The following is a 24,791-nucleotide window of genomic DNA, read 5'->3' as shown; positions in this document are numbered from 1 at the left end:
AGCGAGACACCAATACAAACCCTGGAGTGAAGCTCTGAGAGAGCATGTGCAAGATACACCACAAAATATTATCTATCATGATTTTGTTTGATTTCATATGTATTTGTCCAATTACTTATGAACCCCTAAAATTTGGCTCTGTGTTTAAAGAGTTATATCCTCTTTACAGTTGTATCTATAATAAGTTACCATAAGTATATTGCAACTAAGACTTGGAACCTACATGTATCGTCCATTATTTTTATTTTTAAACGATTATCTTAAAGCTTATAGCCTGAATACTTATGATCTGGATCGTGATCCCTCCATCACCACAACATGCAGGTGCAGTATCTGATCCCTGTCATTAAAGTGCTGAATCCTTCAAATAAAATGTATCTAATCTAATCTTAATCTAAGAGAAAACCTACCAGCTCTGCAGTGGTATAAACTGGTGCCAGTAAACAGCCTCCCACTGAGTCTGAAAACAACACTTCCTGGCAAATGCTCTTCTAATACACATACAGCTTTTTATACATTTCTAGTATATCGGCTATTGTACCCACAACCAGTTATTGCAATGAAAGCATCACACTTTTCTACAGTCTAGACCAAGTCCCTATCCAGCGTATGAGGTACCGTGTCATTACCTTTAGCAAAGTGGGTGGTGACGTGTGTTTTCCCAGAAGACTCCCAGTACCCGCTCAGATGTTCAGATGCACCGGGTCCAGGGCTGGACTGGGAGAACAAAACGGCCCGGGCATTTTTTGGCTCAGACCGGCCCACATAATTAGCCGAGCACATCTGCCATTAAATTGACGTAACTTATGTCTTCTAAATGTCTTAAAGTAGCTCATATTAAAAGTACTTAAGTATCAAAAGTATCTGGTGTTGAAATGTACTTAAGTATCAAAAGTACAAGAACTAAAATTAAAAATTCAAAGTGCTTTTTATAGTAGGCCTATACAGACACAAAACAACCCAAAATGTTTCTCCTCAAGATTTATCTCAACTGACTGAAAAATTACAACAACAATATGCATATAATGTATAATTTTACCAATTTTGAACCCTAGATGCTGAGGTTCATATAGTAATGGACCAGTGCATCTGAACTTCTAATTAACTATAAACAAGTGCCTCTTGTGTCTGCCCAAGAACATTAATAAACCACAGTATAACCACTATACTATAGGCACACAAAATAAGACACTATCTCTATTCTAGAGGAAGTAAAAGTCGTAACACGATTTCTGAAGGTGAACCTGCGAAGGGATAGACCAACCTCTCGCGCTGCACCCCCCCCCCCCGACGGCAAACACGCCACCGGACCTGCACATCTCAGGAGGGAGGGGGCAGCGAGTGAGAGAGAGAGAGAGAGAGAGAGAGAGAGAGAGAGAGAGAGAGAGAGAGAGAGAGAGAGAGAGAGAGAGAGAGAGAGAGAGAGAGAGAGTGAGAGAGAGAGAGAGGTGCGCCGTGGGTAGAGGCGTGCGACGCCAACCTCCGCTGCTCAAGTAACGAGCCAGTTTTGAGAATGTATTGAAAATTGAAAATGCGCGCTCACATGTCTGCCTCCACTCGCTCATCATTGTCGAGTCCTCCTCGCTCTCCCGGCACACCTGCTGCTGCTGGGCTGGTGAACCCGGCACCACATAGGTCCGTCAGTTTGGCATATTCAGCAGCCTCCACCTCCAGAGACTTCAGCTTTTTTTCCCGATGCGTTTTTGACTCTTATTATCCATTTTAAGTTTCTGTCTCAGCAGCAGCCCGTCCCGCGACTCCCCCCGCCAATGCCATGACGTCCCGCCCCCGGTTTGTGTTGTGATTGACAGCACTGTCGGGGCTCTCTGAGCCTGTCAGCCCATGATTGATTGACAATGACAAACAATAGACCAATAATATGTGTCGATGCTGGCAACACACTGCTAGCCCTCTGTAGCCAATTGGCCGGCCCAATTGGAGGGAATTTAGAGAGGAAGAAGAGAAAAACAACAACATAGCGGACCAGACCGGCCCACATTGGGTCAACGGCCCACCGGGATTATGCCCGGTATGCCAGATGGCCAGTCCACCCCTGACCGGGTCTGCACACTGAGAACTGAAAACATTCAGTGCTTTTAATAGACAATGTCATTTCTAGGCTAAGTATTATTGTGACGTTGAATCACTCAGCACTATCTGCCTGCATCTGTATAAACTGTGATGCTGTGTAAAAGAGAGCTTGTTCTGCTGGGCACCAGAAATCCTGATAACATTCCTGACTTATTGCTCAGTCATTCATTCACTCACAAAGCGCTCAATTTACACACATATATTTTACATTTATCAAAATTCATGCCAGTGGCAAGCAGACTTTGACCTGCACAGGCCTCACAGCCAAAGCTGAGGGCCAGTGGCCCCATGACTTGGAAACTGGGTATATAATTAAAGTACATTATATTATCATACACTGTCTAGTGTGTGCGTGGGTGTATGTATCTGTGGACTTGGACTAAAGCGGTTTACACAGTGACATGGTAGGGACTTTTCCAGACAAAAATGAGTTACTATAATGTTAATCATTACATTTTGAGCGAAGATTTGATTTATGGTTAGGCTGAGAGTTAGTCTTAGTCCCCAGGAAATAAATGTAGGTCGATGTAACGTCCCCTCAGGTGAAACATGACTTTGTGTGTGTGTGTGTGTGTACCTTCAAGCTCCACTGTTATATTCATTATTTTGATTAGTGTGTTAGTAAATTAGTAAAAATCCCGGCTATTGGTATTGAGTTATTGAGATTGTCTAAATAAATATCTCTTCTGAGTGCAGTTGCCATTGCAGCCTCTCACATCCACTGCACTGGCTATTAGTAATACTTTTCTTGGTCTACACTCGTATATATGGTCTTTTGGAGGTAGTTTGTGGTTCCCTCTTTTTGGTCCACTCCATGTACTCTTCTATGAGGAAAGACTAAATAACAGAACGCCTCTTTGAGTTGTGTTATTTCAACAAAGAGATTCCGAGATACAAGTTACTAATTAAATGAATCATCTGCGTAAAACACCGGCCGGTTTCTTTGTTGTAAAAACAATTATATGGTGAAATGGCTGCAGTAAAAAGCAGACAGGCCTTAGTGTGTCGAATGAGCCTGAACTTAAGGGAACGTAAAGTGATAACATTCCCCAAGTAGCTGAGCTTTATGATTTACTGTTTTAATTTCCTTTTTATCACACTGGCAGAGGTTAGTGTTTACCAGGTCGCTTTATAACGAGTCCAGCATTACCCTGCTAGGCAGGCCATTCTCAGGCAGCTGAGAATGACAGACCTTTAATCACTCTAGTACTGCTTTAGTTCCTCAGAACTGTTGTTTAGGGACTCAATGCATTGCTTCTTTTAATATGACTTCCATAGATATCACTGCAGGACCTCAAAAGCCTCATTAGCGTAGTACAAAACCAGACCACAAACACTTCAAGTTTAATCGGCCGTCTGCGGCGCACACATGCTTGGATCACATGATAAGACGCTGGATTTTATTGCATGTTACATCACTAAACTCTTTGATTAACGATCACAGCAAATGCTCCACAAGGATGTGGAAAATTAAAAGTGGACGCATGGTTATGGGTGATTCTCTGGCATTTGTGCACATGCCATGAACACATGAACCCAGTTGGTTTGAAAGGACTATGTTGAAATCAAAAACTGTGGGGGGTTTTCTTGACAGGAATATTTGAGAGGGTTCAGTAAGATATTAATTCAACCTAAAGTCAAATTACACAATCAACTTAAATTCTTTCAACAATGCTGATCAAGTTATAATAACTTATATTTTTATGGCACCTTACAGGGCCACAAGGCCTATCACAAGGCTATTAATTATGAGGAAACAGTACAGTGTGACAAATCAAGGTCACAGCAATCAATCAACGTCTTTAAACTAATTAAATAATCAAACGGAAATCAAGACCGTCCATCACATACATTAAAACCAATTGAATAATTGTGTCACTTAGTTGGCGATAGTTTTACTGTAGAACATGATTCAAAGAAAAAAAAACCTCAGTACACATTTGATACGGCAGAATTCAAACACAGGGTTCGATTTTTTATTTGCAGCAGCACAGATTTCAGTTGTAATCTATGTCTCTGACTTTACAATGAGGTAATTTAGTAGTAGAAGTAAGTATCCATGAAAGATGGAAAGGTACAACATAAAACGACAATGTAGCAAGTTACGTTAATAACTAAGTTTGCTTTAAAATAAGCCTCATGAAACATTTACATTGGTAGGAATGCAATAAAACTCTACCGACAGGGGGACATTTTTGGCTTTTACATAAACTATAAGAGGGACTACCATTAGATATCATAGCTTCTTACTATTGTTTCTTACTTTGGTAACCAACTTCCCCGAAAAAACTTAACAGAACAATGTAGGTGTTAATCTTGTGTCCTTATAACACAGGGTCCTCTGTGAAATAAACATGGCCATATAATAAAAAGGGAATATTTTCCTGGCTCTTCCAATTGCATGAATGCAGCACTAGAGCGACTTCGCAAATGTTAGCATGCTAACACACATTTAATTCTGTAGAGATGTTAACCACGAATGTAATACCTTATACCATATATTCCTTATTAGAATATGGGCCACATCATTATAAACATGTTGGCATACTGAAGTTAGCAATCAATTAAATTGTATTTGTATAGCAAACATTCAGGATATGTTCTTCCAAGACACATTACTATGTGTGTAATGTAAAGTGATAAATCTAAATGTTACATGTTAAATCTAAAAGTTCAATTGTAATCCAAATTCCTACATTACAGCTTATGGTAAAGGCTTCACAATATTACAGCTGAAATCCAAATACTTACCACAATGAACAAGTACTTAAAAACAGTTAAATCTCTCTTAGTGTAGCATTTAGTGCAAAGTAAGTAAATCCTCCCTGTACACCTTGCACTGCTGTAAACTTGAAGCTGTAAGCCTGTTTTTATTTAACTGAAAAGTGTCTCAAGCTGGAAATGAATATTATCTGAAATATAGATTTAGGGTAACAGAATTGATTAAAAGGATGAACACAAGCCTCAACGTACAATTTTAATGCTCAACTAAAATCTGTTTTATGTGAAAATCCCCTTCAGCCGATTCATGAGCTGTCATTAAGATAATTATAAAAATAACATCATCACACAAACGCATGTATCACAGCGTTTAATGTTTTTGTTCTGGCCCTGTATCTTTAAAGAAATAGACAGAGACTGACGACATAAGGGACTGAGATAGATGAGGGAAGAGGGATATCATTAGTTCATCTCCAAATTATACACAGTCTTCATTCTCAACTAAAGAGCTCCACATGCTGTTGTTTACACTGAGGAACTCTCTATTTAGTAAATGACAGCTCCATGGACACCAGGCGAAAACACTCACTGCTATAAACTGCACATCATCACAACAGTCGACCAGAGCTGTAAATAACTGTTAAGAACTGACTAACACCGCTTATTCCCCATGTTGGCAGTCACAGAGACAAAATCCCTCAAAGGATATTGCCCATTATGTGATTTTTATGAACACAGCAACAACAGCACCGGGGAGGGGCATTACTTTCTGACTAAGACCCCTACAGGGACTCCTAGGGTGTGTTTGAGGTGTCGACCATTGCTATGGTAACTCTTCCTTTCAATCCAAATTCTTCTCCCATAGCGATAGCGAAAACTGATAGTGTCTTATCTTAGATATCGATCAAGAAGACCTGCCCGGCCAGACTAAATCAATAACTGCTGTAATTCCATTGCTCTGGCCTTGGACAAAATGTTAAAGTGCCCCGCATGCTGTCGGTGCATGTCCAGTCTCCTGTGAGACGCTTATCATCAGCGATAGGGACAAGCCTTAATAGCTGACCTATTAAAACACGGCTCTTCCTACGCATCCATCACTGAGGATGATCCTTAAATGTGCAGCCATCATAACGTTCATTTCACAAGATAAATTAATGATTCGTCATCGAAAAACATATTTTTATTGGATTTAAACATTACATAGCAGACGCTTCACTCTACTTCCTTGTCACCACATCCCCAAGACAAACTAAAAACACACCTCTTCCCACTACACCTTGAATAAAAGTTCAAAATAATAATTCAGTAGCACTTCAATGGCACTTACTTATAGCACTTTGTAGTTTGGCTTTCTTGAGGAAATAGTACTTTCTTGATTAGTGTTGTTCTGGGTTTGTGCCTCATTGTTGAATGCCCTTTTTGTAAGTCGCTTTGGATAAAACCATCAGCTAAATGAAATGTAATGTAATATAAGCGGTAGTTCAGATTCCGCATCAAACAATTTAAATGCACAATAAGTCTTTATTTATTTCCCACAAACAAAGCAATGTAAAAATGGTAACTGGGGGAACATTATAAAACTCTGATAGAGTAGCACACACATTCTGATCAGCACGTCTCTCCTTCCCGTCCTCAAATGACTCACATGCATCCAAAGCACAAATGTGTCACATGACCGCTGCGTTAAGTCATCAGCTAACGTATGTTGTTACAATTTGTTGTGTCTGGGGCTTTGACTGTGGCTACTGGGTCACTCCGCTGGGTATTGTATGTCTTAGGAGACGATAGAAGAATGTGGTCCAGAAAGCACACAGGCACACACCCGACAGTGTCACGGCCAAATCGCTGGTCTCTCGGAGCCACTGCTCGCCATTCAGCACAGTAAGCCATAGATTCCCTACCACTCTATAGGTTCCTCCCATGATGCCATCTTGCTCCCTATTCAAGTTGACACCTTCTTGGCTGACTGGTGAAGTCCTCGCCCTCAGTGCGACTGGACGCCGACCGGAAACCCTTTGTCCTGTGTTGATTTGCAGATTGAAAGGATGAAGAGGTGAGGACTCTATTTGTGTCAGCCCTGATTATATAGATTTTCTTTTGCTGTGCAAGCCAGAGCAAGAGGCCGGAAAACAATATGTGGGAAAATGACACCATCTTGTGGTAAATACATGCACATGGGTCATCACTTACCGAGACAGCTCTGAAGTGGTATAAAGACAAGAAGGACGCAGACAGAAAGAAGAGATGCATATGCCTATAGAGAAATAAGAATAAAGATTTAAATAAATGATAAAGTTTTCTTTCTTAAAATAGCGGTCTATAGTGGCTTTAATGTCTTATTCATGATGAGTAAGACACATACATATTTCAATTATTAAAAGGTAGATCAAATTATCAAAGCAGGACAATATATATTGTAGGAGGGCAGCTTACTGTGCTTTGAACATCTCTTTTACTACAAAGAGTAAAAGTTGATTTCCTTGTGCTTACCAAGTGGAGCTGTGCACCGCTCTGAGTCATTCTCCTCCAGGCTTTTCCCATCTGGAGTCCGAGCAGAGCTAAAGAACAGGGTGTTACTGCGTCTTCATGCTCACTCTCCACACATCTAAGGAGAAGCAATAAAAACTGTGTTACATACAATCACAGTGATGTCAGCCCTTCATATTGTTGCTGACATAACATCACTGAAGGGATTATATCCATAAGTGCAATTGCAGCATAGACACATTTTAGAACTGGCTTTTCCAAGTGACGTTTTAGTAAATATGCACTTTATTGCCAAGAGTGAATATTGTTGTCCTACATATTCCATTTCTGCATAGGAAACAGTAGTCCTCTGCAATTTGTTAATTTTGTATATGCCTCCCAAAGGTTTCCATTTTCCTGCATTCCATTTTATCTTTCTGTCTAACCATTAAATTTAACTACGTATTAAAGCAACCAGATACACCTAAAACATCAGTGCAGCGGGTCGGTTTATTAGGGCAGAATTCTCTCCTGTTTTCAGTTTACTTTCTGCTGAGAATTGTACAGTAGGCAAAACAGAAAGAGAACAGAGCCTTAGATATTCAATTTAAGATAGTTGTCGTATTACGTTGTTGTAATGAGATGACTATAGACCACTGCTGTGTATAAATCGATTTTCAACTGCGAGAGATGTTTGTTAATTCTAAAAGGTTCTCAGTCATACTTCATTACCCTGCGCGCAGCAGGGAATTGTCTTCACCGTCGTGTGTGTGTGTGTGTGTGTGTGGGCAATGAGTGTGATCCCATGGTTTACTCTGCAGCACTAATACATGATGCTCACAGATTCTCTACCTGCACTCACAGCCCTCTGTCTCTAGGGGACGGGGAGATGACAGTGAGTGGATGTCGAAATTGGCAGGGTATTAGCAGGGATGTTTTTTTTTGGCAACCTTGCTTTCAAGGGTTTGGCTTTCCCCCTTATTCCCTTACATATCACAAACTGACAAAACACAGCCAGCAGGCAGTGAGCACAGCCAACCACAACAACTCGAAATATGGGGAAACAGCTAGCATAGCTCCTTCCAAAAGATTTTTTTTAAATGTAAAAAGGAATGTCTTGTTTATTTATACAAAGAATAAAAAATGTAACGACAATTTAAAATCATTTTGGCCTTTTACTGTTTCTAGCTCAACTAATCGGTTGCTGGTTGTCTATTTACTCATTAAACAGTCAAATAGAAGCTATTTCATGAAATGTTCAACTGCTGAAGCATAAAACTCCATCCACCTCTGAAAAACACTAATACTACACCTACACTACTCCCTAGACAGGTCCTATCAAATATATCACCAACATATTGCTGTTAAAATGCTACTATCATCACTGCTAGGAACTATAAACAACCTTGGGTTATTGCACAATGTGTCATAACCCACAAATATGTGTCCTATTAGGAATTTTCTTCTTAAAAAAGCACCTTCTTAACACCTTCTCCACCACAATGTCGTCCTCATCATAGTGTGTCACGTTGAACATGCCGCGGACGCTCTGTGGAAGAGCGTGCCCTTGTTGTGCCAAAATCCCCAAGTTGTACATTCCCTGTGAGTCGATGCAAAAATAAAAGAAGAACAGCAGGCTGATGAGTAATTCACTGAGAAGGTCTGATACATAATAACACCGTATAATTCTGTTTGTGTTTTTTATTGCCGTTTGCCTGAGCCCGTCGAACTTTAATTAAGTTTATCATAGGGTGATGAGATTACAGCCCCAGTAAATCTGTCACCTGAGGGCTGCCCGCGAGAGCTGCTCTGCTGTACATCGATAGCGCCTGACCAACCAAGGATAATGAGTCTTCTGGGGCGCCGGAGGAATAGTAATAGTAGTCTCCCATTTTCAGCAGAGCTATAAAAGATGATAAATACTTGCTGTTCATTGAACAGATTGACAGAGAGAAGGAGGAGGTTAAAGCCAAATGAAATGAGAGGAACTCACCAGACGGATGGGAATTATAGTTTAATATAGAGAAGTTATGATATCTCCACTGACAATCATAACTGAGATCCAGTTCCTGTGTTTTGGTAGAATGATTGCAGGGGGAGAGAGAGAACACAGCATTGATGACGGTTATTTTGTCAACCGCTAATAATTTTCCCCCAGATTTGGTTTTCTTCTATTGGTATGTGACTGGAATAGAAGAACTTCAGACCTTCGACATTGATTTCAGAATTTTGCTCAACATCCAGTTGGACGAGGAGGCCGGACACAAAGGGTTACCAGCAGAGAAACATACCTCACACAGGTGTGCAGCGTTGCTCTGGGCCAAACCCAGACCAGTTTCAGCTGCCAAGACGTACTTCACAAATGCTTCCTGCCTGTTGGCAACACAATAACACTTGTGTGAAGAAGCCGGGACAAACAATAAAGACCAGATGACATGATTAAATGAAGACAAGTGAAAAGTAATTGAAATGAATGTCCCGACCTGGAGCCCTGGAGGTAGGCCTGCAGAGCCTCTCTGATCATAAATCCAAGGTGTCCGTTCCGTTCACAGACCTTTTTTAGCATTCTGCAGGGAGGGTGAGGATGAATGAATTATGGAATATAATTTACGCCACAAAAAACGGAAAATATATGATCTAAAAATAGCTTCTGATTCCTTGAGGTCAGTCTAAAAAAAGCCCCTACAGCTGCTACAGGAGCCTCTTTAAATTCATAAGATACCAGAGGAACATTGGTACATATTCCTCTGAGCAAGACAATAATGCAGCGACAGTGGCTTGTATTTTTAGATATGCAAATAGTGGGTTCTGACCTTGAATTAGCCACTGTCATTGAAATGAGATGCCATTGAGCTGCAGGCTACAGTGAAACAGCCCATAACAAAGCTTTCTACACCAAGCTAATGAAAGCCTCTTACATCACAGCCCTCTCTGCATCCTGAGACACCCCTCCCAGGCTTCCTGTCGAAAGATACCAAGCTGCCTCCACCGATGCAGCAACGTGACCAAAGCGAGACGCGTTCACAAAGTACTGGAAAGCAGCTGTCTGTGAATCATATAGAAAATACATCAGCTCATCAGTCACACTATATCAGTTTTGAAATAACATTTTGACACAGTGGCAGACTCGAACCTCATTCCTCCATGGGATGCGTGGGTTTTTCCCGCTGAGATGATAAAGTCCCAGGTTGTACATGCCATCAACACTCCCATTTTGCGCAGCTTTCTCAAAGTATTTCACCGCGCCTTCGTGGTCGCCCAGTATGATCCCATGGTACCAGCCCAAACCATTCAAGGCCTCAGTTGAGCCCTGAAGTAAGGAAGCAGACAACAGTTTTCATATCAACGGCTCATGATGTAAACACACGGATTGATTACTACACACACATACCATCGCTGCAGCTTTCTTCATAAGCTGAAGAGCTCGGGTGAGGTTTTTTTTCACTCCCAGGCCCTGAGGGAATCAACATCAATCCGTGAATCAATAACTGTCAAAGCACACACACACACACACACACACACATATATACACACAATAAAAAACCCAGCGTTCCATCATAAAACAGGTTGAGTCTTTATAATGTTATAGCACCTTCATCAGTAGGATGGAGTAGTCGTACATCGCCACGGGATCCTTCATTTGCATAGAGCTTCTGTGCAACCACTTCGCTGCACTCACTATGTCTTTTGAGACTCCGTTCTGTCCCCAGTATAGCATTGTTCCCAGGTGTCCCTAAAGATAGTCGTTTTTGTTAGTACCAAAACTGCCTCCGTGACTGATCACAGGGGAGAAATAAAAGTCGGATTCAACTCTTTGTAAGGGGTTTATGCATCTTCTTAAGGTATCCGTCCATCTATTTGAACGGTTCATCTTTACAAAAGTCCACAAAAAATACCACACGTACCTGAGATTCTGCGTGCCCCCTCTCTGCCTCGAATTTCAGAAACTGAAAGTCGTCACTCGTCTCATGTGTCATGCCGTCTAAATCCTCTTGGTTGTTGAGATAGATGTGTTCAAGGAAGTATTGCTTTTAGAAGAAACAAACAGACTTATTAACCCTGTAAAGGCCCCTGCTGTAAAATGACAACATCCCGGCTAGCCCTCGTGAAAACAAATCTGTAAATGTTTTTTAAAGACTATAGTCAATGGGTCCCACTGTCTAGCCTCACAATGCTATAGGAAAGGAAATAAATAAACATAGGTCTGGCTACCAGGCCATGAACACACACAACCATCGTCAAAGTGCATCACCTTGTTTAATTGGACTGGATACATTAAGTAATCAAAACTATTTTTTAACAAATAGAATGTCTAAAAACATGTGAACTGGTCGCCACTGTGCTTGTATGTCTTTTTGTAATTTTCCAACATTTGGTGAGGCTCAATGTTGGTGAGGCTCCCAATAGCTTGAGCATCTTTGATAACATGATCACAAGTGGAAAAAAATGGAATATTATGTCTTTGATCAGTCACACATTCTAAATATGTTCTCTCTTCTTTAATTTTGAGTTTAGATCAGATTTGAAGAAATCTCAGTAGATAAATTATTCATGGTTGTAGTGTTTGAAGATCTTTCTGTAGCCGCATCTCCATCCTCAAGGTAAAAAATATAGTAAAATCATTGTTTTCTGTTTGTTTGCCAACATATCTGCTTTGGTTGCATGAGGCAGAAACTGGTAGTGGATGTTCTGGGATGATTTAAGGGAATTGTTGTTCATATGTAGGGAACTGATATCTATACAGCTTGATTGTATTTAAGGGGACTTTGGTGCCTCAGCGCAGTTAAGTACTGAACTGAGAGCCATTCTATTTATTTCTAAATCATCACTATTAGTGCTATTGCTCCTGTTACCATTAGCTTGGGTTAGGTTTAATCTATTTACAGCTTATGACTCAACAAATCTGATTCATCAGGACTGTCTGTGTGGGTGTGGTATAATAACACATGACGTCAAAGCCTGTTTGTATGAGGGCATTGTTCCAACTGAGTCTCACCCAGAGCAAACCAGTCTGAAGAGCTAAAATCAACAGAAGAGACTTTGATAGAACACTTAGTTGTTCACGTAGGATCCAAATGCTAAAAGTGAGAAGCTGATCAAATGGATTCTTCAGGGCTTCACTGGGATTGGACATAAATTGTTGTACTGTCATCTGCCCTGGTCCTCACAGAGTTGATAGGTTGATCCAAATGTCACAGCTAGAAGTTCAACTGCTGAACTCGACCATAGCTGACTTCTCTGTGCACTGCTGGTTGTCAATTCAAAGTATTTCTGTCATTCTCACAACCTTCTATGCTTTAGATGATACTAATATAAATATTCCAAGAATAAACATGAAGTCTCAGACCTCACTCGTCTTTTCATCAGAACGACTACCTCATTTACATTTACAATTAAGATTTAAGACTAAGTCTGATCCAACCGGCTGGATTAACAAAGACACTATTAAATCTTATTTTGGAGCCAGACCATTTACATATCACTGTTGTTATATTCTTGCACATGTGTACTCGATGAGTATTTCCATGTTTGTATGTATGCATTTGTTTGCCTTATTATACTGTACATACAGCAAACATTACCTCGACTTTGAAGTTTCTGCACGTTGAATTTGAAACTGCAGCCAGCAGCCACTGAGCTTAACTCATTGTAAAGACAAGAAAAAGGGAAACAGCTGTCTTGGTTCTGGTGACTAGTGAAGTCAGAGTGTCTCAATCACCACCTGGTGGCTGGCTGAAGAATAGGTCATAAATCCCGCCTCTTCTCTGTTCGTGAATGGGATATGAACTAAACTAAAAAGTCAAAATACACATACATTTTTTATCAAAATGGTCTCTGTCATTTAAAGTAGTTCTTATTACACTGTATGTCAAAATGCTATGTTTTCTGTAATAATAATAATATTATTATAATAATAATAATAATAATATAATAATTATGTGATGCTATAAAACCGGGAATAAATCACATGAAAGCTAAGATTGGCTTTCAGTTGGTCGTCCCTGTGTATCAGCAGGACCTCGTCCAACTGTTACTGCGCAGACTCCAAAACACTTAATTCGCGAAAGATGGCAGCGTTTGTATCCGGGACATTTTGACATTATTTCTGAACAGTGGGAGAATGTGGAAAAGCGTTGTCAATCTCAGCATACAGTCTATGGATTCTACCAGCGTTCAAATTTGATTGATTGATTGATTGATTGATTGATTGATTGATTGATTGATTGGCAAACCTGGATGCTTATGTAGATCACATACAAAGTTAAACCTGTTTGCCATCTTAGTTCGGTGTCTCAGCATAGTAACTTGCTGATTAGCTGAAAACAAGTTTTGACCTAGTGATGACATGTTTAGTCCTTTTTAGTCCTTCCTCCAGAACCAAAATGGTGGATGGGCAATGCCACTAGGATGGCTAAAAATAATACATCCTTCAATGATTCCAGTAATTTAAACACACCTTATCTTCATGCATGTACGCCGTGTCAGAATGGCTCTGTACACCAGCATTGGAGTAATAGCTATAAGCCATGTCCAAGTCTTTCGGAAAGCCATCAATGCCTTGTGTGTGTTTGTACCCTGCATGCATCAGGGCGAAGCGGCCGTCCCCTGATGCACCGATCAAACTATAGACATGACCCTGAAACACACAGGAGTCAATATCATCAGCCATCATGACAGAAGCAATAAGACTTTAGCTGTAAATGAACAATGAAAGTACAGGGAAAACTCTCACTACCTGGTTGTGGTCAACTGGATGTCCGAGGCCAGAGAGGTGGATGGAGGCCAACAAGAGTGACGCTTGGGGATTTCCAAAGCAGGAGGACGCTTGTAGCAAGGACATGTGTTTAGATTTAATTTTGATCTGTGTCTGATCCGCAGTGAACATTGCAGCGACTGCCTCTTGAAACAAAGTCGTCCTGAGGCCCTTCATGTCCAAAGATCCTACAGAAAATAACAGTTGGGTGAGTTTTATCATACATCCTTTATATATGATTATACAGAGTGCAGCCAATTCAAAACACCTGTTCTGACTTGCTCCTCTTTTGTTTGCAAGAGATGGAAAAGCGAGCTGTATTTAAGTGGTGTTTCCCAGGTCCATGTTTGTGAGCAGGTTTTTTCACCAGACTGAGCCCAGAGTCTTATGAAGTGAGGGGTGCAGACAGCTGAAATAAAAACCAAAGAGAAATCTGTCAACACTGGTCTTCCCGTATGCAATAGGTGCACGGTAGTAGTTTTGACACGCTTGATATTAGATCAGTGAAAGGTCGCTCCCTGTAGAACAGTTGTTGATTTAAAGGACTTGTCAAAACAATATTTCACCTTTGCTGTTTGTTGACAAGTTGTGACTCTCTGTTACTTCTTTCAGAAAAGCTTTTGTGAATGCTTTGATTTCCTGACACTCGCGATGAGTCTTATCCAGCTCCTGCAATGTCTTGAGGTGAAGTGGGTTTTTTATCTGCGATATGAATAAAATTGCATTTCACACTGGGGTTACAATCAATAAAACAAGAAAACAATGATACCTGACTTGTGATAAGCGAGCGGGCACTTTACCTCTTCAGTTCCAAAACGGTAGTATTTGATCGGCCCAAAATACCCGTGGATGCCTGGCAGGAATTTGCTTCCTCCGATCACAAAGTATCCTTCAGTGTCATCATAATGGACACTGTCAGAAAAACTGTAAGAAAGTGAAAACCGCTTAAACCAGAATGTCATGATCACTGGGCAGGTGTTAGTCATCCCTGTTCTATTGCAGCAACAGACCAAATGGCTGCTTTGCAAGGTTGTGTTTTGCTTATTTCCTGGAGAGAAAAAAATGACATAAAGAATTTAAATAGGAATCCATAAAACTTCTTACTCATAAACATGTCTTTGGGTTTCATCATCCCACGATACATACAGCAGCACCTGGAAGCCAGACATAATAAAGCATGAGTTCTCAGCAATGTGCGAAAAAAAGAAAGAAAAGAACCTACTCAGCTGTGAAAGACTTCAAATTTGCAGCAGACACTGAAATCGCCTGGAGTTTCCCAGCTGGAAAGGAACCATCTTTCAGGATCTTACAGCTGTTCCAAAAAGGAATCAAACACTGCAAAGCCTTGGCACCAAATGAGACTCAGAAGAGAACGGGCGACTATAACATGTTCCCCCGAGCCATTTTAATTTCTGTGCTTTAACCCACCACCCCGGGGCACACAATGAGGTCCCGTACCTTTGAGTCCTGTATGGAGCAGTCTAATCTAATCCATTTCCTCAGGGGCAACGTAACACTGGCTTTGAAAGCTTCTTCTTCTCCTGTTGTCAAACGGGCTTGAATTATTATGTCCCCTACACAGGAGACATGACAGTCATTTCACCACATGAGATCCAGAGCTCTTTATTAATACATAGCACAGTCTGTTCCACAGCCTCACAAAACACACATCATCGCTTACAATCATCCTGTGATACCACCGTCTAATCCCCTGGACTGGTATCAGGTGTACACACAAGCTGCCGTGACCCACCTGCGTCTGTAAGCATCATCAGAACAGAGTCGTATTTATTTCTCCTATCGAGATGATGGATGATCCCACAGAGGCTGTTGTGACACCGTCTCAGTAGGTAGATCCACACAGATATGGTGACGCTGAAAACCAAGCGGGAAAATATGACAAATCATTTCTTTGGTCGCTGAAGTGAAAAGTTTGAATCTAAAACGCTGCGCTGTCTGAAAATTACTGACCTTGCTCTTTGTTATGGACCATAAATAAAACGCTTATATGCTCTGGTGAAGAGGCGTCATGATGCTTATAAAGTCATTAAACTTGACAGTGAAAGTGAAGTCAAACCAAAAGTGGAGTGTGTTTTAACAGCTGTCTGCACGGAAAGGAAACAATCACTGACCTGTGGCATGTCAATCTGCTGATAATAACACAAACCACTGACTGAGTATATCCTAACATTTAACATCTAAATCATCTGCTATTTTCCAGTTTTTCATACATTCATACAATCTTCAACTGGAAGAAACTAAATCAGTGTGGGGAGCTTGAGGTTCAACCTGGGCTGTGTCACAGCATGAAGACGGCCTCTCTCCAGGGCTTCGTCCATGAAAGGCTGGAACCTGCGGACCATTCCGAAGATCTCACCAGTGCTTGCCAGGGGAAACTTCAGAACCTCAATGATGTCTATGAACCAGCAGAACAGCAAAAGATTGAATACAAGTATTTTACTTTTAAACGATGCAATATTATAGATGTGACATGGAAGAAACAAGAAAGTCATGTGATTAAGCTTCTGACCTGACTCATGTGGACACGGACTGGTCCTGTCTCTGGTCATTTGCCACATCAGTTGAGCAAACCATGACAAAGACTCTGTGGGAGGCTTAGCCGGCCGCTCTGAGAGTGGCGTTATCTCCAGCACTTTATTAATACTTAACATTGAGTCACGGTGTCTCCTGGGTACGGTGCCATTTTTCAGATGAACTAGCCAAGCACGAACAGTCGCATTATCAACCTCCAAAACATTCCGGTTGAAAAAGTCGGCCCGATACAAGATGGATGGAGGCAGTCTGAGCTGCACCTGGTGGATCCTGTAGACTCCGAGTCGGCCGCTGATCCATTTCCTTCTGAAGACCACTAAATCTGTCTTCCTTGATGTGGAGACCACCACCTCCACTGCCAGCTGACATGGCCTGAGGCATCGATACCGCACAAGGACGACTGAGCCATCTTCCACTTTGTCAGGGGCTGACTTAAACCCTATGAAATTGCCAGGCAGGCTCTCATCGCTCTCCGGTGAAATGGCTTGTAACACACACTCTCCCTGGGTGAAGTAGAAGATACATAAATAAAATTGGGTCAGTCAGACGGGAAACATAAATGTTTTTGACAGAGTGTATTTTTAAGACAAACGTCACTCGCTTTGCATGAACTTTTTGGTCATCCACGAGTTTTAAGAATGATGTATGGAAGCATGTATTCAATGGTCTTAAAGAAGTATTGTATTCAGATATCCCCAAAGATCCCAAAATAGTAGGCAGTATATTTGTCACACATCCTCCTAAAGGCTGCCATAAAGCAAAATACAAGTAGGTGGTGGAAAACTTGGCTCCAACCAACATTTGAATCCCAAAAGTATAAGAGCTGAATGAGATGGAGCAAATAACATTTTAGTTAACAGTGGCCATTATGAGAGGGCATTTATTTTAAGTCATGTTTCTGACATCATTACAAATTTGAATCCAGGTTTTACTGTCTTTCAGCTCTGTTTTGGTTTCCACCAACTCCTGATTAAAATACGTTGATCTTTTGCTCCACTATATGTTTGTTGACTGATTTTACTCAGAGTAGTTTGTTGTAGAGTTGTATGCAAATAGCTGCCTGTTGTTGGACTAATTGCCACTATGAGAGCTAGAGGTGTGAATCAAAACAATAAGGCTGCCAATGTCCGGGCAGCTTTATGATCTGAAACTTACTTTTAGAGCTCAGTGAAGCTGTGGGGGAGCTGTTAATTTATATGTTAATTCTCTGTATGTTCATCACTATGAACAAACATTTTCAGATTCTTTACATTGCATTGTTTTCATATCGTCACATACACTGTATATATATATTATTTTTGTTTCAAAAATATAAAATGTATTTGCTTACAAGGAGACATAACCTCATCCACTGTTCATATAAATGACCAAGAGTCATATTCAACAAGTGATATGGTAAAGCATAATATGTAATGTTATGAGTCTCTTACCATTGTAATAGCAGCAGTGAAGACAAATCCAAACATGAAGGCATGCAACACATTCATTTTGAGTCGTTTGGCTTAAAGTATGAGAATAAATATGGCATCCCTGAGTTAATTTGATTAATACAAAAAAAGGTCTGTGTGAAATAAACTTGGTTCTGTCAGTGCTCGACACTCAGTAGCCTAGTTTACAGACTGGCTCAGCACACGGCATACACCCTGTGTGATGTAGGATTACAGGATATTCTGGTGGTGCAGGTTCATCTGCGTGCATGAGTTGCATTTAAAGGGCTACCTACATCACAACACCAAAAAAGGCCGGAGCAAACGTACCTCTGCCGTTTGACAAAAATGCTGTTTGATTTATTTGATTTCATATTCTATTAGGGAACTTTGAGCAATGATGCATCAAAGCTCAGAGTCTAACTTAATTTGATGTGCTCGACCCAAGGCTTTGCCGTCACCCCACGTCCTTTTTTTGCCTACACCCACGAAAGACTTTGAAGAAATCTGATCTGAAAAACAACCTGATATCACAGCCAAAAATTAATTACCCGTGGGCTACTGACAGTTTACACTTCAAAGTCTGCTGAATGAGGCATTGGTAACTGTTGCTGATGGGCTGTTTCAGATGACCATATATAGGTGAGAGCGGTCTTGTTGTCTATATAAAGGGTGACTGCTGCCAAAAGAGACATTAGCTTCCACTCCAGATGTTATTAAAACCTTTGTCAGACAGCTAATAAGAATATTTCAGATTTAACTTGATTCCAAATACTTTTTTCGAAGGAATAAAGTCATTATTTTCAATGGCTTTACAGGATATATGTGATTTCCAGGACATCTCTCTGGATAGAGTTACCGCTCGATGTCCTTTTGGAAAGAAGACTGGATTCAACTATATGAGAGGTTTGCCCTGCAGCAATAGCACAAGTCTGTTTAATTTCTACATACCAGTTGCAGAGTACCTAGATAAAAGTCCAATACAGTTTGGGCAGATCAGCAGCATCCAGAGCTCCAGCACTCCCTTATCTCAGGATGTCACCCTGCCATCCCTCTCCCTGCCAGAAAATCCTCTTCTTTCGTCCCCTCAGCCTGTTTCTTTGCCTTTTCCTATTTCTCATGGAACCACCACCCTAGCTTTCATATTTCAGGGTGGCCTGTTGGCTGCAGCAGACACTCGCTCCAGTTGCGCTGGGTACGTGGAGGGCCCAGCCGCCCAGAAGATCCTGCCCATTCACAGTCACATGGTGAGCACCACCTCGGGAACTTCGGCCGACTGCGCCCTTTGGAAACGGATTCTGTCTCGAGAACTGCGGCTTTACCAACTCCGCCACGGCCGACGGTTGTCCACGAGCGGAGCTGCCAAACTGCTGTCACACATGCTTCACCCATTTAAGGGAACTGAGCTGTGTGTTGCAGCCATTCTGTGTGGGTGGGATGGAGAAGTCCATGGACACCAGGATGACACTGGAGGCACAAAGACTGATCCTGGTGGTTGCACAGAACCAACAAAGAAAATAGAAAAATCTGTAGACCCCAGTCTTGAAAAGACTCAGAGCTCTTTTTCATCTGTTGGTGGTCAACAGCACTTAGCTAGAGAGAAAAGAAAAGGCTCTGGACCCTGTATGTTCTATGTGTGCAGTGACGGCACTCGCCTGCAGGGAAATCTCTTCTCTGTGGGCTCGGGATCGCCTTACGCCATCTCAGTTCTGGACCAAGGAGTTAAATGGGAATTGACACTGGATGAGGCCACTTCAATCGCCCGAGAGGCTGTGTACAGAGCCACACACAGGGATGCATACTCAGGAAACCATGTAGATATCTATCACATCTCCTCAAAAGGATGGATTCGCAGGAGCAGGGAGGATTTGAAAGAGGAATATTACAGAGAAAAGGAAAGACGAGAGCGAGGGATGACACAGATCGTGACTTTGTCTGAGGAAACATGAAACAAACAAAAATGGCACGAGAAAAGAAAGGCGAACGTGTAGGAGTGTTTTGGAGAGACGTGACGGCAGCTCTGCAGCAGATACTAAATTAGTGAAAAGGACAGGCAGTTGCATATTTTTCAAATTGTTTGGGCATGCATATTGTTCCCTCTAATAAACAGCTGATGATTTATCTGTGCTGATAATAAAATGTAGGTTATTCTAACAGCTTGTGATTCCCTGATGGTGCAACGAGCTAAAAAATAATATCAGAGCAGGGGCGTCCCCCTCTGTCTTCAAGAACCTCATCTTTTGTAAGAGCGCCTCATCTCCTCTCAACACCTCTCAGATACCTAACTAACACTTAGCGTGCACTTAATCTCCAAGCCTCTGTCCTACGGAAGAGTTGTTTTGCCTCTTTCATTATCTATAATATAGCTTTAGATAATTGCCTCTATAAAATGAGTAGATGTAAATGTTTAACAGCATACTGCTGGCAAATATTATGAATCATTCAAAGGATGTAAGAGAATCACTTACCCGTGCTTGTTTTTGTCGTTCAAAAAGAGACACAGAAGAAAGGGACTAGAGTCGTCCAAAAACTCTACATATCTGGGGGCGGATGCTCGTAATGTATTGCTGCAGGGAACATATTTAGCTGTGGCAATAGCCAGGATGGAGTTAAAAGGTTATTTGTGTCTGCTGTCAGAATACTTCTGAAGTTTCTTCGACACGTCAGTAAATTAATGAACACATGAAAGTCTGCTGATCTTGCTTGTTCCGTTCTGTATGAGCAGTGTGGTAGTAAATTATGCATACTGCTAATCATTCAAGTGACTATGACAGTCCAAAAGGATATTAGTGCAAAAGGTAAAGAGCTGTTCGCCCTCAATGCTGATCAGTCCTGAATCATGGATGAAGAAAGCAAAGTGTGGTGTTTCAAGGGACAACTGGGGCCTGCCTTGCACCACATTTCAGTGCCAGACCGTAATCAAACCACATCTTTCCAACCTTTACAGAATTCCTTTGGTAGTGCATACTGTGCATACTCACAAAGAATACTAAAGTAGTGAAGTCACATTTGACAACGAACCTCCAGCACCATCCCCAACACGTCATGCAAACACATGTCGATGTTCTAGTCTGTAACCAACCCTCTAAAATATCAAAGCTTTTGGAATAATGTCATTGGCATGGGATGTTCTTCAACAATCCTGCATAGTCGATCAGAATACAATGTTGTTCTCTGAAATGTTGTGTTGCTGTGGACTAATTTAGTCAGGCCTCTTCTCATCTCAGGGCCCCAGGAAATTGCCTGCTTTGCCTACCTTGTACAAACGCCACTGGTTAAACACAGGCTGTGTAATCCGGTATATGGGTGTGGTTTTATATAATTTTAAAAAGTTGCTTACGTTAAATTATTTTACCTATATTATAATAGTGTTTTAGGCTAATGTGTGAGTACACTGTACTGTACCGCATTGAGCATACATAAATGTGTTATTATCTGTAAGATAAATTACACGCAGGCTTGCATGACGATGTGTGAGGAGACACTCAGAGAGCTGAGTGTCTCCTCAAACCTAACCTAATGTGTGATTGACTGCAGCTGTGAGAGAGGAAAGCCTCCCTTCCTCCCCAACCTCATCCATAATTCCCATCTACGGAAGTTCATTAAGGACTGAATTAATGAGCGAGCAAAACCAAAACAAAATGTGGAAACCAGTTTGGTGGTCCACACCAAGCTTGCAGAGCCAGACTTGTAAGTAACAGAACAAGTTCTGAGAGAAGTATTGAATCAAAGTTTTGAGCCTCCAAGGCGAACCTTGACTAAAGATTTGAGCGAGCAGTGGGGGTTCCTTGGCTTTTTGTTCAATTTCCACTCCTCACATGGGAACTCCAGCTGAGAGCAGAAAAAACTCCAGCGGATTGGACCAAGAAGGGAAATGTCACACACCCTGGTTTCTAAGAGACATCAATACATCTGTTTTCTCTCTGTTTGTCTTAAACCAGTGCAGTGCCTGGACCTGCCTGTTTGGAATGTTCTGTTCTCTTGTCCTGTGTTGATGCTCTGGAGCTACTTCAAAGGGATAATTTGTCATTAGTGAGTCCTCCTCCAACATTTCTACAATATACTGTAACTTTTTATTGTTTGTGTGCAGGACGAATAAACAGTCTATGGTGCAGAGTGAAGTGAGAAAACTTTGTTCATCCTATCTGGTTTATCTGCGATGAAGATTTTACAGTTTGTGTTTTTAATCAAATGAAACCGAATGTTAACCAAAAGACACAATGTTCAGACCAAATAAATCCTCTGTATTTTCCCCCCATGCAGCACTTAGGCAAAACAATGAGAGTTGCGCATTTAAATTGTATGCAAATTGCTAAACAGGAAGTAATTCCGTTGCTGCCAAGACAGAGATCAGCACCTGCTTCTCCTGTGAATGTCTGTGTTAGTCCTATATGGTGAAATAAAAATAATCAAATTATTACAATGATCTAGTGGGACAGATGTAATTGCTGACGGGCTGCTAGTTGCCGACCCCTGCTGTCAGTTGCTGCTGTGCTGTTTGGCTGTTTAATCCAACTTTATTTATATTGAAGGTATCACAATTCCAAATCACACCAAACTCTCAAACACTCCCCTTTTTTCTAGATATTTTCCATAGACATTTGAATCATATCAGCCTGAAAATGCGCGAACAATTCCTTGACACTCGTCTCTCACTGTCTTGCACCTGCAAATCCATCCCTTGTCCCGATGTGCTCTCAAATCCTGAGTCATCTAATTACTGCTCGGGTTTTGTATTGTGCTGGCATGGTATAGTTTTTGCTTTAATAAGCCTCCATACACAGCTGGGCGCAAGACATCTGAGGAGTGACCTTAGGGTTGCGAGTTAGCTTCTAGCTGTATGACTAACACGTTCACTCTCAATCTTCAACTGGAGAAAACCAGAACTTAAGAAAGATCAAGAAACACTGATGTACAAAGCCCGCCTGCACTTAGATGAATGACTGTTTGTAAGAGCATTGAGCTCAAAGTATGTTCGACGTATTTGATCAAATATGTAAAAGTGTCTTGTTTGAATAATTGTTTCGAAGACAGAGAATTAAAATCAGTTATGAAATGTGCTTGAGGTCGAAACTTAATGGGCGACTTAATTACCCCAATGGGCCATGTATCAAACTGTTCCTTTATTCTCCAAGAAAAATGATTCACGTCATGACCAATCTATTCAACTCACACGATGAGTGTATGCAATCAAAGTGGAAATGAGGAGTGGGAGGTAATTACAGTCATACATTTTAGACATGTGTTAGGCAGCTGGGAGAAAACCAGTGGTGCAATTTCATCTCTTAATGCATCCTCCAGGAGCAATTTTCTGGTGCAGCTTCTAAGGAGGAAGGGGGGAAAAAATATAACTTCTACTGAAGAGGATTGTGCAGACTAGCTACATAAGCAGATTACAAAACACTGCATGGCTTCAAGGAAATGATACAGACTAACGAGAAAACATACTGCATGGTTGGGGGGGGGTTAAAGCATGTGATAATAAATGGGATGGTTAGCAAATGTGTGGGTTAGTGACTGAGTGTCTGATCACAATCCTGTAGGCTGAGTATTGTTTTTATGAGAACACTGATGGAGAGAGAGGAAAGAGAGGGAGAGAGAGGGAGGAAGGGAGGAGGAGGAGGAGAGAGAGAGAGAGAGAGAGAGAGAGAGAGAGAGAGAGAGAGAGAGAGAGAGAGAGAGAGAGAGAGAGAGAGAGAGAGAGAGAGAGTGGGGCTGAGTGGTCAGACCTGAGCTCAGATGAACCTCGGCATGTGTTGTTCCCCACGTTGGATCATTTCAGCTCCGTTACACCGGGAGGACACACGGTAAGCTCTCCTCTCTCCTCATCCTCCTTTCTCATCATCCTCCTTTTTCTTCATCCTCCTCACTCCTCGTCCTCCTCTTCCTCCAACACTTTCTTTTTTTCTTCTCCATCTTCGCGATTCACGAGTTTATTGAAGCCACCGCTCTTTACGCAGCCGAGGCAACTTCCCGACCTGTCGGTACTTCACCGTTCAGTTTGCTCCGCGGCTGATCCGCGGTCAGTGTGAGGCTGTTCGCTGGTGACGCTGGTGACCGCTGGACAGATGTTGCGGGGTGCGTGTGATATTCTAGAGCCAGGTCTGGGCTGAACTGAGTGAACTGAGATCCGTATTAATAACAACAAAGAATAACAGCTATAACATTAACAATAACCCAAACTTTAACAATAATGCGCTGCCTTCTTTTCTCATTTAACAGAGAGGTGGTGCGTGTGCGCGACGCTTGTGTTCGGTGCGCGCCTCTCACCTGCACCTCACGCAGCAGGGGGCACATATCTACCTGGACCTGGGTTAGCGTTACATAGGTTTACATAGCCTTCATATATATTTATCTGTATTCATATATATATAAAAACATGGAGTAATTGGGACGTTCTATTCATTATAATAGTTAGACCGAGTGTGTAAATCACATTAATGTGCATCATCTTTCTGGCTCAGTCTAACAAGACAAGGTCACGCTCCGGGCTATTTAGTGTTTTTCTACTAGATATGCTAATAAGAGGTCCAGATGTGTGTGTGTGTGTGTGTGTGTGTGTGTGTGTGTGTGTGTGTGTGTGTGCGTGCGTGCGTGCGTGCGGGCGTGCGTGTGCGTGTGCGTGTGCGTGTGCGTGTGTGTCTGTGTGTGTGTGTCTGTGTGTGTGTGTGTGTGTGTGTGTGCGTGTGCGTGTGTGCGTGTGTGTGTGTGTGAGATAGAGCCATCAGGAGCTTAGAGAAATATGATAATGCCTGTCTGTGTTTACAGTGTAATGTGAC

General features: G+C 41.6%; 2 protein-coding genes across 2 annotated transcripts; one reads left to right on the top strand and one right to left on the bottom strand.

The window, feature by feature from the left end:
- Positions 1–6,554: 6,554 nt before the first annotated feature.
- On the bottom strand, positions 6,555–18,072 carry LOC133011213 (protein sel-1 homolog 3). Its single transcript, XM_061078917.1, has 24 exons — positions 18,016–18,072; positions 16,563–17,088; positions 16,322–16,448; positions 15,786–15,907; positions 15,491–15,606; positions 15,137–15,186; positions 14,833–14,956; positions 14,599–14,734; positions 14,301–14,441; positions 14,015–14,220; positions 13,736–13,915; positions 11,184–11,306; positions 10,871–11,011; positions 10,670–10,732; positions 10,412–10,588; positions 10,197–10,324; positions 9,762–9,845; positions 9,570–9,651; positions 9,272–9,347; positions 9,063–9,181; positions 8,757–8,878; positions 7,303–7,417; positions 7,003–7,066; positions 6,555–6,832 (listed from the first exon to the last, which is right to left on the bottom strand). Exons 1-24 carry the CDS (start codon positions 18,070–18,072, stop codon positions 6,555–6,557), a joined length of 3,357 nt encoding a protein of 1,118 aa, XP_060934900.1.
- An 839-nt stretch (positions 18,073–18,911) lies between these two features.
- Positions 18,912–19,961, top strand: LOC133011212 (proteasome subunit beta type-11-like). Its single transcript, XM_061078916.1, has 2 exons — positions 18,912–19,457; positions 19,527–19,961. Exons 1-2 carry the CDS (start codon positions 18,912–18,914, stop codon positions 19,959–19,961), a joined length of 981 nt encoding a protein of 326 aa, XP_060934899.1.
- Positions 19,962–24,791: the final 4,830 nt, after the last annotated feature.

The sequence above is a fragment of the Limanda limanda genome, chromosome 9 (genome assembly GCF_963576545.1).
Source record: "Limanda limanda chromosome 9, fLimLim1.1, whole genome shotgun sequence".
NCBI classification, from domain to species: domain Eukaryota; kingdom Metazoa; phylum Chordata; class Actinopteri; order Pleuronectiformes; family Pleuronectidae; genus Limanda; species Limanda limanda.
The sequence above is the reverse complement of the archived record's forward strand: the minus strand, read 5'-3'. Positions and strand labels throughout refer to the sequence as shown.